General features: G+C 40.8%; 1 protein-coding gene across 2 annotated transcripts in view; it reads left to right on the top strand.

Annotated features, from left to right (window-relative positions):
• The window catches only part of ryr2a (ryanodine receptor 2a (cardiac)), a 758,045-nt gene that overhangs the window by 646,621 nt on the left and 96,003 nt on the right, over positions 1-15,421 (top strand). For both annotated transcript variants that reach the window (XM_072580564.1, XM_072580565.1), the window contains exons 74-77: positions 2,751-2,847; positions 4,508-4,614; positions 6,017-6,068; positions 13,933-13,986. In XM_072580564.1, the coding sequence (XP_072436665.1) occupies positions 2,751-2,847; positions 4,508-4,614; positions 6,017-6,068; positions 13,933-13,986 (310 nt within the window). The remainder of the gene's footprint in view (positions 1-2,750; positions 2,848-4,507; positions 4,615-6,016; positions 6,069-13,932; positions 13,987-15,421) is intronic.

Consider the following 15,421-nt stretch of genomic DNA (forward strand, 5'->3'; position numbering starts at 1 on the left):
CATGTAGCAACAGGATTAGGTCATTTAGCTGCTTAAGCATATTTCACCATTCAGTGAGATCATGATTGACCTCTAGCTTAACTCTGTCTACCTACCTTAATTGGTTCAGTAACCCTTAGTACCCTTACCCAACAAACTGTCAGTTCTGAGATTTTCTGTTGACCTCAACAACATTTTGAGAAGATAGTGCTAGATTTTCACTTCCCTTTTCTATGATATCACCCATTAACAACTGAGCCCTTCCACATTAAGCTGACCGTCAGCCTTTATCTCCAGCCTTTTTAGCTGACTTACTTATTCAAGTGCCAATTTTTGAAGTTCAAACTCTCTCTCTTTTTCTTTCTCTTCTGCTAAAGCCCTTCGTTCTTTTCCTTTCCCTTCTGCTAAAGCCATTCATTCTTCTTCTTTCTCTTCTGCTTTCAACTGTAACTCAAAGTGTTTCATTTCCGCTGTCCTTTCCTTATCTCTTGCCTCTAACTCTATTTTAAGGTTCTGGTCCTATGGTTCATGACTTGCCTAACAGAGGAAATAGTTTCTCTCATCCACCTTATCAATTACTTTAAAATGTCACAAAGCTGGTCCTTTTTTTCTAAAAGTTGTTCCTTTTCTCAAGGATACTGTGCCCTTGGTTTTTCTCAGAGGGGTCTAAAACAGTCCAGGTTCTGATTCAACTGGTTTAGTTCAGAGATAAAAGGGTTTACTGAGAGGCTTTTTTTATTTATACGTAAACAGATGAGACTTTAGGCCACAGCTTTCATGTTTTAGAAGTAAACTGTAAAATGAAAGGGGAGTGGTCAGTCCTGGAAGCTGAATTCTTGTTGTTAGTTCAGTTCAGTTGTGTGGAAACAGACTGCTAGACTCTCTCTCCTTCTGTCCTTCTAACATTAACCTGTAAGCCTCTGTTTCATTTTTACTGTGTTTAAGAGGTTTGTTTATCGGGACTGTTGCACTTTTTCAGAACAGCATAGTTTGAATAGACTGAGTTCTGTGGGTATTCTATATTCTGTTCTTTGTGTTTCATTCTGTAATTTTGTGAATACATTTTTGTCTGTTTTAAAACTGGTAGTCAACCTAGCTAACTTACTCTGGGTAATTTTCACAGTACACTTACCAAAGTGAATAGCAAAGTTACAGTCTGGGCTGCCTGCTTAAGAATGTTTTGAGTGGTCTGGCCTAGTCCATAACAAATGATATTAAACATTTCTATGAGATCAACCACTAATCTCCTATACTAAGGGAGTATAAAAGCCTAGTCATTTAAACAACATCATTTAAAACTTCTATCATTCTATTACAAACTTTCTTCAGCCAATATGTCCTTTCTCAGGTATAACACCAAGAAATGAATGCGGTTCGTGATATTAACTTTAAACTAAAGAGAACAACAACAGACTCCCCCTCCTAGATGTCACATTGGAACGAACCATCAATGGAGAACTGCAGACTAGTGTCTACAGGAAAGCAAAACACAGACCAGATACTCAACTACAGGAGCAATCATCCCAACGTCTACAAACAGAGCTGCATCAGGACATTATTTAAACGGGCCACAACACACTGCAGCACCCAGGACTTACAAGCAGCAGAAGAAAAATTCTGAAACAGCATATTCAATAACAACAGGCACCCGATAAACACAGTCCACCGATTTTTAAACAATAAACCCAAATAAGCAGACACAACACACAAAGAGACTCTAGCCACACTATCATACATCAAAGACATCTCAGAGATGACTACCAGACTACTCTGACCTCTTGGCATCATGGTAGCCCACAAACCTACCAACACGCTGAAACAGCTACTGATGAACCTAAAGAATCCTGTACCAACAACCAGCAAAATGAATGTCATTTACAAAATATCCTGCAAGGACTGCAACAAACATTACATCGGACAGACAGACAGAAAACTAGCCATTAGGATACACGAGCACCAATTAGCCATCAAAAGACATGACCAGCTATCACTAGTATTCTTACACACAGACGAAGAAGGACACCACTTTGTCTGGGACAATACAACCATCCTAGGACAGGCTAATCAGAGACATGCACAGGAATAGAGGCCTGGCATTCAAACTGGAACTCCTCCAATAAACATATCGATTTGGATCCCATTTACCAAACTCTGAGAAAAAGAACCGAAAATGATATCACCCACCTTAACAGACCAAGACACATGAATCGAAAGCAGGACAGAACACCAACGCTTCACTAGAGGCTCACTGCTGGTGTTACCTAGCGTGTTGGCGAAACATCTGAGGACAAACCCACCAGCATGCAAGCTTACAACTTGAATCTCATCCTGAGCTACAAATCTTCTCAAAAATCGCATTAATTTTAAGTGCTGCTGAATATTATTTCTCAAGGGTTTTTGTTATTGTGACATATTTTACAAGAAGAAAAAAACTGTTATTTTGAAAATCGTTATAAAGATAGGAACCTATGTTTATTAACAGAGATTCAGATGAGGGATTAGAAGCCAATTCATGTTGGTATAGACATCCTTATACTTTTTGTTATTAAAATGCCCTAATCAGATTGAGGTAGATGAAAAAAATCTAAGTTGAGATTGGAAATGATCTGATATTGCCATAACAAATGGCAATGACTGATAGGACAGTGTTATAACCTGGGCTTCAGCTTGCAACATAATCAGTTTAACATTATGCAGAGACTGATATAGCCCTAATGTAACAAGCAAAACAAATAATGTGCCATAATTGTCATTGTTGTATGTCCCTTCAGGCACCGAGCTGTCAATCTCTTCCTTCAAGGCTATGAAAAATCCTGGATTGAAACTGAGGAACATTATTTTGAAGATAAGCTAATAGAGGATATAGCTGTGAGTTATATTTTGTTATTGACCTTTGTGCAGTTTAATTTCTGAGGATACTAATAGGGTAGTGGAAATGTAAAACAGTGTTCTTAATTTCATACCTTTGCTTTTACCGTTCCACCAGGATAGCTAATCCATCATCACTTAACAGTCTGTTACATACGCCATCTTTCATTGCTCTGTTTGAAGTGGACAACGAATGCAATGATTTATTCGTGATTGATTTCTTTGTACTTTCTTTCAGCAAAGAAGGTAATCCATTTAAAAGAAAAGAGTGCCTTTGTTAAGATAGTGGAATGAGGAATATCAGTGTTCGTTATTTCTAAGCAAAGGAGAAAATGTAGTTCTCGTTAAATTGCATTTCCATGATGTTGAAGTGCCGGTGTTGGACTGGGGTGGACAAAATTACAAATCACACAACACCAGGTTATAGTCCAACAGATTTATTTGAAAGTACAAGCTTTCAGGTAGCTACCTGACAAAAGAGAAGCACTCCAAAACCTTGTACTTTCAAATACACCTGTTGGACTATAACCTGGTGACATGTAATTTGTAACTTTCAGTATTCCACATTCGGTATATTACATGGGTGCACCAGCATTCATTGAAAAACCACGTGCCTTTCACATTTCCCATTCTGAAATCTGACATATAAACATAGCAACAAGTTTCACTTTTGTAGTGTCATACAATGTAAAGAAGTATGTCAGCTACCTCATCATTTGGAATAATAAAATGACTTCACATGATATCGACAAATGGCTAATTAGATAGGACATTCTGAGTGTGGTACTGAAGGCTATGCTCCAAACCAGCCCGGTCCCTAGCCGGTTGTTCCCATGCACCCAAAATGCTGGTGTCTATCCAACAGAAGTGGTTCAATGTGATAGCTCTCCTTCACCTAAGACCATGAGAAATAGGAACAGGAGTAGACCTGTTCCACTATTCAGGATCATGGCTGATCTGACATTCCTCAAGCATAGTTTCCTGCCCTTTCCCCTGAACCCTTGATTCCCCACTGGTCAAGAATCTCTCTGACTCAGCCTTAAATATACAGAAGCATTCCGTCCTGTAATTTAATTTCTTAATTCCTTAAGGATAACTCAGGATGGCCATTAAATGCTATCAGGTCAATTCAGTCCCAAGAAGGATTAATAAATAATAGAAACTGTTACAGGAAAGGGAAGCTGAAGTAGTGGTGATGTATTGATTAAAGCCACATGAAGAGCAAATGTTGGAAATTTGAATTAAAAAGTTCAAAATATATAAAACCATGAGCACATTACAGAGGGAACACATTGTCAAGGGTTTGACTTTGTTTTCACGTTTGAATTGCAGCAGTCTGTTCACTTCATATATGTTGATTAATCTACTATTTGTTCTTAGTCTTGTTGTTAGTGCCTGTTTGAGACCTGGAAAACAAACTGTATAAATCAAAAGAAAACCGACTATAGTCCAGCAAGGCTAATTTGTTCCTTTGCAGTTATATGAGGTGGTACATTCAGAACAAATAACTGATTGTATTATGCAACTTATTTCACTGAAAATTGTATTGTAAATATTAAAATGTTTGTTAGACAACCTGTACCATCTATGATGGTATTCAGTGTCATAATTTTTCTAATAAAATTTCAGTTTAGATATAACTTTATCTGTATTCCTTTAGAAACCAGGGGAGGAAAAACCAGTGGAAGAAGAGGAGGGAATCAAGCGCCTTGACCCTCTTCACCAACTCATTCTTCTTTTCAGTCGGACAGCTTTAACTGAAAAATGGTAGGATTCAATTAATATAACTTGCTTTTCTTTGTCTTTGCTTTTCACAAGAGAAGACCAAAAAGCTAAATATTATGAGAGAATAAAGTACACAGATGGCCTGAAGATCATGAAGTTGTGGTTCTTCATTTCATCGACATCTAAACTTTACAAATGTGATTCTTTATTCCACTGATACAATGTCTTTACAAACATAAATGTAAATTAAGGTTAACTTCAGAAAATGGTATATTTAGTTCACATCTGGTTGCAAAAATTAGAAACCTCATTGCAAGTTGAACTCACAATTTGTAATGGGGTTGAGATTTTTTTTTAAGAATTAGCCAAAACTTCATCTTTGGTAATCAACTCCACTTTAACTGTCCTTTTAGCTATAGCACATTGGAAATTCCTTGACACCATTCCCACATGGGTATCTTTGTGTATAAGTAACAATTTCACCATACTTCTGTCAAAGTTACAACATGGGTAAAGAATAGTTTATAGGACACTATGGGTTTATGTGATCTTTTGTTCTGGAGAGAGATTATACTGGCAAAGCAGTAGTTACTGAGAACAATAAGAATCATTACAATGAGTCTTCCTGTGTAAAATGAAAATGCTGGAGAAACTCAACAAGTCTGGCAGCATTTGTGGAGAGAGAAACAGAGTTAATGTTTTGAATCCAATATGACTCTTTGGAAGTGAAGAGATGTGGATAAATGGTGTGTTCTGCATTGCTGAAAAATGTGGACAGGAACAAGTGGAATGGAGGATTAAATCAGGGACAGATTTGACGGTGAAGGAATTTAGAGATTAAAGGTATGGCAGGACAAAAGGCTAAGGGAGTGGTAATGGTTGCAGAGAGGAGACAGTGTGTGTGTTAACAGTAGAGTGAAGGTCAGTTTTGGGAGAAAGCTAACTTAAGGTCAACACTCTGTTGTCATATGATGGCAGGCTGGGAGAGGAGGACAACTTCCCTTCACTGAATGATTTGAATTTTTACATTAACATGACTTTTATGGTCATTTTTGTCCTGCACATTCACAAGTGATCTGATTGTTGAGTTCTTCCCCACAGCTTGACAAGGTGAAACTTTAATTCAACATCTTTAGTTTGCTTTTTTATTAATATCTGTACAATGGTTGGTAGTCTGATTGCCGGCATGGAATTTCTATGGAGCTTCTCCTGATAACTCACACTGACTTCAGTAGGAAACCTGCGAAATGGCATATAAAAAAAGCCATTTCTGTTGATTGTTGATTCTGTCGATGGTGTGCCAAAGTTATGGAGGAAGATCAGGAGAACTCCTTGGGAATTGTGGTCCATGTCATTTAAACCAAACTACAACCACTAAAAAAAAGTGGTAATTCAAAAATTATTATATCTTATTACTTAGAGCATTCTCTTATGATTTCCTCAGTAATCTCGAAGAAGATTTCCTCTACATGGCTTATGCTGACATTATGGCAAAGGTAATGATTGAATTACATTTATTAAATTAATTTAGTGTAAATTATTTATATAACTGTGTGCTCTGCCTGAAGGCAGATCTTTGGCTTATTGTCTGCCGATGCTGCATCCTGTGCTGTTTTTCTTAGCAGTTTTGATTAGCAATGGTTTGCCATTGCCTTCCTCTCCTCGGAACACACTCAGGTGACAAAAGTAACTCCCAATTCTATCTTCGCCACAAGTAGAGTCAAAACTGGGCTGTTGATGTTAGGCTGAACCACGCACTAACATTCAAACTGACTGGGCTGAATGGTCCCAATTCATATAATTGATTGCATTCATTTCCTCTCTTTAAAGTAAAATAGTTTGTGTTGGATAGTTCTTTCAAAGCTATGAAGGGTGAACAGTGGCTTTATTGTTGCTTTATTTTCTCATACCGAATGAAACTTTACAGTCATTCACAATCTGTGATCTTGTTCTCAGCAAGGCGACAGAATGTACCTGGTGGGGGAAGGTTGCTGAATGGGTGCAGATTTCAATAGGCCAGCAGATCGGGTGATGACCCAGTGGATAAATACTCGGTGAGCTGCAGCCATTGGACCCAGTAATGAACTAGGTTTTGTTAACAGCCTAATGATGAGCATTTCAAATGCAGTACTGGCAGGGGCAAGGTGGGCAGGCATGGAGATGCTGGAATTATTCACAGAACACTGCTGGTGGCAGGAAAACTCTTTGTGATTAATCTGACAGTAGGAAATTAACAAAACAGACAAGCCACCAGCAGTAGGATGGGAAGTTCATGCTTAACTTCCCTTTGCATGTAATTTAAATGCAATTTGACATGATTTAATCTTATCTCCCCAATTTAGCAAAAATCCCAGCTTTCAGTAACCTGCCCAGTGCAGACTGGTCACTCATCAGTGGCTTTTGTGATTTACGGCGAGAGTCAATTGTATTTTCAGGAGACCGACTCAATGTGCACTCAAGTGACCTTGGCGATAATTTCTCTTTGTAAAAGTCTACTGAACTGACACTCTGAAGCCAGGGCAGAAATACTGGACCCAAAAATCTAAAGGGACAACATTCAACTGAGATGCTATCCCTCTAATTTGTTTCATAGATTGAGCCCCTAAGGAGAAAACTACCAGAATGCTGCTGGCAAAGGGAAATGAGGTGGTAACAGTATGGGCATCATCCACCCTGTCCATGTTTATCCTCAAGTATTGGATGCACTACCTCCATCTCAGATCTCATTTGAACCTCTGTGATGGTGAAGGAATGTTCTTGCTGGACTTTGGAATGTCTTTTCATGCTGGAGGCAACAGAAATTCAGAGCCTGGAGATTTAAAGTAGAGTTTTCCTAATAAAGCTTGCAAAATGATTTCCAATACTAACATGGGCAGGGCTACCCCTTAAACATGATGTCAGCTCCTGCGTAACAATTAGGTCATAGAGGCTTCACAGTTGCCTTCTCTCTTTGACACAATCCAGCAGCAAGTCCATGCCATTTGCATTCATGACTCAACTGCCATGAAATCCGGTTCGGACATCCCAAAAACCTTTGGGTTCACCTCTGATGCCACAGTAATAGGACTAAAGCCAACTCAGTGTTTTCAAGTATAATATAATATTCGAAAGGGATAAATGCAAATCATTACTAAAGGTTCTAGAGTTGGATTCTTCAATACGATGGGCCGAGAGCAATTTGAACCCCTTGTTAATAAAAACAAAAGGAAAAGGAGACTGTAAAATTTGAATAATTAGCCAGCATCAGTATTTACAGTTGAAGAAAAGGACAACATGCTAGATATCCCAGTGGAGCTAATATTGAGCAGGGACAGTGACTGACCAAAATTAATGTCAGCAAAAATAACAGTAGCCAGAATGTCATGATAACAAAGGGTGACAAATCCAATTAACATGACCAAATTTCAATCTGAAGGTGTTAAAGGAAGTAGCCTGCAAAACTGTAATGTCCAAGGTTTTCTCAGTTTGAGAATCATTCCTTTGGGTTAAAAAAAGTTGAGCCATGTTATTCTGACAGTGCCAGAGGGAAGGTACAAGAGCCACATGAGGACAAGAGTGATAATTGAATTTGTAATTCGAGTGCCTGCCAGACTTGGAGGTCTTCAGCAGGCAGGAGCAGTCATGAACTACTGTAATTTCCATTGCTATATCTCAGAAGGATAGGAGTGGAACCAATCTTTACGCACGAATGTAAGCATTCCTTGCAGGAAAATGCATTTCAAACATGCACCTTCCTGTCCAACAGCCATTGTTTCAGTCTGATCCTTTTAAATTAAAATAAAACTCTATTTGAATGTGTTCACAGCTCTGTGGTCATCACACCCTGTGATGGAATGGGAACTCAGACCTCCTGGTTCAGCGGTATGAACATTGCCACTGAGCCACTAAATCCTCTCTTTCTTTTTACAAGGGCTCCAGTGAATCCTTAGTTAACATCCACTACTTGCATTATTTAAATGCAGTTTGTGTACAATTAGCAGAGAAGGGTCCTCTTATGGCTCAGTGGTAGTGTCCCTACCTCTGGGTCAAGACACCTGGGTTCTAGTCCCACCTGCTGCAGAGATGTGTAGTAACATCTCTGAACAGATTGATTAGAAAAATAGCTTTAAAAAATGCAGTTAGCAGTGGGGGCTCTTGTGATGCAAAGGTAGTGTCCCTACTCTGAGCCCGGAGATCCAGGTTCAACTCTCACCTGCTCCAGAGGTGTGTAATAACATCAGCAAACAGGTTGATTCGAAATATCTAGAATTAGGAATTAGACTGTGTAGTAGGAGGAAAGCAGCGCTGGTTTGTATCATAAATGTCCAGGACAGTCTTATACAGCCACAGTAAAGTAACCTGAGGCTCTGCAAGGTATGTGCCTGCGGATCCTGAAACTACTGCCCCGCCCAACCAGCCTCCACCAATCCTAACCTATCCCACCAGTCAGTAATCCTGCCATTTCACTCGTGTCCATTGCTCCTTTTCAACTCTTGTCATATTAGGCTGGTGTACACTTAGTGGTGAGAGATGACAATGAAACTTAAAATACAGTTTATTCTATGGAAGCATGTACAATACATTTGACAAATTGACATCCTAATGAACACCCAAATACTTCCCATTGTGAAACTAAAAACTCTTTCTTTTTCTTTTCCTGTTACTTCTATCCCTTCAGCAGAGCTAGCGAGAGGCTGCTCATTCGTTTGCTTTAATTACTGGTGATAGCATCCTCGAGGCATATGCCCCCCAATGTCTTTAGTGATGTGCAGTGTCTCTGGAAAGGTTGATAGAACCTTTGGTGTTATTCTGGAATAGTCTTTTTCAGCAATGGCTGTCAGCACCTATGCCTAGCCACACAGAATTTGGATGATCCTGCTTCCTCCATTATGGCTCCCTGCTGCTGTCTTCACCTTCAGCATCTGCTCAAGCACCCACCATCTGGTGACCCAGCTACCTTCACTGAGATGTGTGTTTCTGAGCTGGTGGATGGTATACATGAGCCTTGTGACTGTGTTTCCTCAGAGTCCATGACACTCAAGCTCTTCTTGTAGTGTGCCCGACATCCCACTTGAAAGGTTTGTGCCCAATGAAAGATATGAATTGGAAATGACATGGGGAAGGATTTCAAACCTTTCACTGGGCAGACATTTCTTCAACATAATGATTGTTGCATGATATTTACTTCTAACGCCAGTTAGCTGGGGGACTCCTATTTTGTTACAATTATGAAGATTATGTATTTTGTTTAGGACTTGCTGAGGGGTGACCTTATCGAAGTTTATAAAACCATGAAGGGCATGGATAGGATAAATAGCCAAAAGTATTTTCCCTGGGGCGGGGGTGTCCAGAACTAGAGGGCATAGGTTTAGGATGAGAGGGGAAAGATATAAAAAAGACCTAAGGGGTAACCTTTTCACACAGAGGGTGGTACGTATATGGAATGAGCTGCCAGAGGAAGTGGTGGAGGCTTTACAATTGCAACATTTAAAAGGCATCTGGATGGATATATAAATAGAGGGGATTTGGAGGGATACGGGCCAGGTGCTGACAGATAGGACTAGATTGGGTTGGGATATGTGGTTGGCATGGACAAGTTAGACTGAAAGGTCTGTTTCCATGCTATACATCTGAATGACTCTATGACTGTGCCCAAAAGTTGGCTAAAATGAAGGGAGTCATGTGACTATTCTGAATCTGACCTGACAAACAAGCTTCATTGAGTTGAAAAGCGTGGGTGCTGGAAAGACACAGCAGGTCAGGCAGCATCCGAGGAGCAGGAGAATCGACGTTTGGGGCATAAGCCCTTCATCAGGCCTGGCTGAGCAAGTGCAAAGGTCTCATACCTGGGAATGAGAGGCAAGGGCAGCCGAGCACTAGTTTAAAAAAAGACTTGATAATTCCAAAACTTTTAGGCAGCTTAGAATCACGGAATCCCTTCAGTGTGGATGCAGGCCATTTGGCCTATTGAATCCATACTGACCCTCCAAAAAGCATCCCACCCAGGCCTACCCCCTCCCTGTAACCTTGCATTTCCCATGGCTAATCCACCTGATGTACACATTCCTGGATACCAAGGACAATTTACCATGGCCAATCCACGTAACCTGCACATCTTTGGACTGTGGGAGGAAATTAGCACACCTGGAGAAAACACACACAGGCTCAGAGAGAAGGTGCAAAATCCATGCAGTCAGTCACCCAAGGCTGGCATTGAGCCTGGGTCCATGGCACTGTGAGGCAGCAATGCTAACCGCTGAGCCACTGGGCCGAAAAGAGAGTTCCAAAGAACAGAAGCTGTAGTCAGCAGAAAGAGGAGACTGCAGATTCCTTATGAACTGGGAGACAGTCTCTAGTCAAAAAGACACACATACTGTAGCCATCTAAGGAACCTAGGAGATTTACTTGGCACGGCCAAGGGGAAGAAAGATGATCGAAGTGTTCTTTAATGCCGGCAGTTGATTTGGGGAACTCCAAAAACTGAAGGAAGCACCTGAACGTGGGATTATTTTCATGTTATCCATTCCATTGTTAATTGGAAACTTAGAATTACTTTTAAACGTTATCAATCTGGATGGGAATCTTTAGAATTTTCAGCGCCTTAACAGCAGTCAAGGTGGTGAATATTAGAGAGCTGCCCCTGGTGTTTTTCACTTCCTGTTTTCTGTCCTCTGTTCTGCAAGGAAAGGAAGCAGGGAATAATATGTGTAAAAAATGGATTGTGGTAAAGGCTAAAAGGACAATGATTATGGAAGGTAAATATGAGGGAGGTGAATGAGATGGTAATAAGATGAAGGTGATGTCAATGGCCGCAGTTCGGCTGAGGACTTGAGGGAATGCCTTGTGAGGGAGGGAGACGGGTACATTGGATTGAGACTGCTATGCAGGAGGAGGTTGATGAAGGAAGTTAGTCGGGATGGGGGAGGGCTGCATAGTTGGCATTTGAATGTGGCTTGCCACTCATCTTTCTTGCCCTGATTACATTGTGAAACCTCTTGTGACACTGCATCCATGAATGGGAAACCATGTTTTTGCAGTTCACCTCTTTTGATCACTCCTGTTTCATTTCAGAGGTTGACTGCTCAGTCCCATCCTCTGGAGGTGGGTGTGCGCCACACAGGCAAAATAAGCGTGATTTCTTGGTCCTCCTTCCAGAGAATGCAATTTATCTCTCTCTCTGTACTGGTCCATACAAATATGATATATCCTTAACACTTCACTCAATTGAATGCCCTCCTTTTCTTTAATGCCCTGGTCAGTTCTATCACTAGGTCAGATGTAGATGCATAAGTAGGCCATTCAGCCCTTCAAGTCTGCTCCACTATTCAATCAGATCATCACTGATTTAATAATATCGAGAGTGTGGTGCTGGAAAAGCACAGCCGGTCAGGCAGTATCCAAGGAGCAGGAGAATTGATATTTCGAGCATAAGCCCTTCATCAAGAACTGATCTAATAATCCCCAGCTCCATTTTCTTGCCTCTTCTTCATAACCCTTGATTCCCTTACTCATTACAAATCTGTCTATCTCAGTCTTAAAATAACTAACAACCCAACTTTTACAGCCCTTTATGCTAAGGAAGTCCACAGATTCACTAGCCTCCTTATCTCTGTATTAAATGTATGACCCTTATTATGAGATTGTGCTTTATGGTCCTAGAATCTTCTGCAAGGGGAAACAACTTTGTCACATTTATCCTGTAAAGTCCCCTCAGAGTCTTATATGTTTCAGTAAGATCTTCTCTCATTCCCCTAAACATTAATGTATACATGCCAAAACCACTCATCCTGTCCTCATAATCCCTCTATATCTGGATCAACCCAGTGAACTTTCTCTGAGCTGCCTCTAATGCTAAGGGAGGCAGCATCAGGAGGTGGAGAAATTGACGTTTCGGGTGTAACCCTTCTTCAGGACTCGGGGTGGGTGTAAAGGGAGCTGCAGATAAAGGAAGTGTTGGGGCGGTGTGTGGAGCAGGTTGGTGAAGTGGGGATAGGTGAAGACAGGCAGAGGTACAATCTGGTTGGTCAATGGGAGTTTTCCTCCCATTGACCAACCAGATCATACCCTCTGCCTGTCTTCAGCTGTGCCCCACTTCACCACCCGACCCCCGCAACCCCCTTGATCTGCGACTCCCCTTACACCCACCCCCAGTCCTGAAGAAGGGTTACATCCGAAACGTCAATTTCTCCACCTCCTGATGCTGCCTGGCTTGCTGTGTTCTTCCAGCCTCCTGCTTGCCTACCTTGGATTCAGCATCTGCAGTATTTTTTGTCCCTAATGCCAAGGGAACCAATTTGCTAATATACCCTGTACATGTAACCTTGATTCACACAGGCAGCTATTGAATGAGGTTAAAGGCTGAGACTTTTCTACCAGTGCAAGTGAGATTCCCTTACCTGCCTAACTCACAGTCACAGTGTCCTGTCCACAACCACTGACGAGGCCGCCATCAGTACCTTATCTAAGGAGTGCAACTGCAGCCTGGATTAAAGTACCTGGATAACTCTCTTTACTTCAATAGTTCATAATGTCTTCAGCTTGTACAACAACTCAACAACACTGAATGGAGGTTCTTCAAGATAATGGCACTTGCTGCAATTGTAATAATTTGCATACGATGCTGTGCACAAACTCCACTTTATTGCAATTTATGCACCCCATTTACATTATCATTTCTAGTAGTAATTATTTAATTCATTAAAGTTGATGTGTTTAATCAATTTCTTAACTACTTGCTTGACAGATTTACATAAAAAGTAGATTAAATTAAATTAAATATTTGTCTGTAACATAGTCCCCCTGCCTCACCTCAAGTTGTGATGTTACTTCCTGATTTTCTTCTGTGCAACTTACAGGCTGTTCTTTTCTGCTGCTTTGCCCCTGACCTTTATCATGCTGCACTGATCCTCATCCTCTTCTATCAGCCTGAGCTCACCTTTACCCTTTCCTACCATTCTATCTTGGTTTCACCCTTTCTAGCGCTCGAGTGAGCCATTGACATCACCTTTTTCTTAGACTTGTTTATCTGCTTAAATAATGCAATGCCGTTAATGCTTAAAGAAATTAAACTCTTGACTGTGAATCTCTGGCTCTCGCTGCTTCTCATTTTGTATTGTCAGTGATAACACTTTGAGATGTTCTCTCTATTTGTTGTGTTTTCATGGCTCTCTGTTGCTGCCCCTTTTGCATTGGTGCATTCGGTTCCTGAACTTGTAGTGTCCGAGTCAAAGGTTTTGCAGCAAGAAAGAGATGCAGTGGACATAATGGACCAGTTTTGAATCAGAGGTCAAAGTTCATATGGAAGGAAAGTAGCCATTTACAATGTCTCGTGTTTAAATTGAAGTTCATTTTAACCAGACATTTACTTTTCTTTTATGGCAGAGCTGTCATGTAGAAGAAGATGAGGACGGCGAGGAAGAAGTCAAAAGCTTTGAAGTAAGAGCTTTCACGATTAGTCTTTCAGATGATACATATCAGAATGTTTTGCATAGATTTTATGTCTAAACTAATTTCATTTTGTAGACCTTCTTGCTTAACGCCAAATGCTTTGAGCTCTCCCCCTGTGAATTGCTGCTTATTTTATATTGAATCTGATGTTCAACTTCAGCAATGCACAGTTGATAAATTATGAGAAGCTGGAATGCGTATGGTGACATTTGTTTGTTAGTTTGATGTCTCCATGTAGAACCTTAGCTCCTGAGGCCACACATCTCCTTCTTGAAATTAGATTACATCATTGCCAAATCTGCAATCTTTTACACCACTTTTTCCTCATATGTATAATTGAACCATCACTGGATACCAGTGAGGACCAGAAAGTCATCACATGGATGGTAAAAAGTAAGAATGATCAAAGAGTTGCAAAACAGATCCTTTACTCGTTGAGTCTCTGTCAAGGTGTAATCTAATGCCAATGTTTAGTAACAATTTGCATGCTTTATGTTAATATCCAAAGGTAATTATAACCCCCAACTCCACAGTCCCTTAATTTGCTGTTCTTAAGGTTGCAGTAGTCCTTTTACAACCACACAGCATGGGTTATCGATAATAATTTAGGAATTGCTTTCAGGATGATTTAACTTCCAAAAGATAAATTTGACTTGGTACTGGAAGAATAACTTCTAAATCCTATCACGTTTGTAAAATCAGGCTGAAGATTGTTGAGATGATCAGTTTGGATTGCTTTGATGCATCCTGTTATGCTTTCTAAAATGTAGCAAGGAATTTGACATTTTTACATATTGGTTGCCACAAAAAAAATCTATTGACATATAGATTGGCAAATTGTGTACAACATTGACAGTTAGGCTAATAGAACACATCCAGGTAGAAACAATGACTGCAGATGCTGGAAACCAGATTCTGGATTAGTGGTGCTGGAAGAGCACAGAAGTTCAGGCAGCATCCAAGGAGCAGCGAAATTGACGTTTCAGGCAAAAGCCCTTCATCAGGAATAAAGGCAGAGAGCCTGAAGCGTGGAGAGATAAGCTAGAGGACGGTGGGGGTGGGGAGAAAGTAGCATAGAGTACAATAGGTGAGTGGGGGAGGGGATGAATGTGATAGGTAAGGGAGGAGAGGGTGAAGTGGATAGGTGGAAAAGGAGATAGGCAGGTAGGACAAGTCCAGACAAGTCATGGGGACAGTGCTGAGCTGGAAGTTTGGAACTAGGGTGAGGTGGGGGAAGGGGAAATGAGGAAACTGTTGAAGTCCATATTGATGCCCTGGGGTTGAAGTGTTCTGAGGCGGAAGATGAGGCGTTCTTCCTCCAGGCATCTGGTGGTGAGGGAGCGGCGGTGAAGGAGGGCCAGGACCTCCATGTCATTGGCAGAGTGGGAGGGGGAGTTGAAATGTTGGGCCACGGGGCGGTGTG

The sequence above is a fragment of the Chiloscyllium punctatum genome, chromosome 11 (assembly GCF_047496795.1).
Source record: "Chiloscyllium punctatum isolate Juve2018m chromosome 11, sChiPun1.3, whole genome shotgun sequence".
Classification (NCBI taxonomy): Eukaryota; Metazoa; Chordata; class Chondrichthyes; order Orectolobiformes; family Hemiscylliidae; genus Chiloscyllium; species Chiloscyllium punctatum.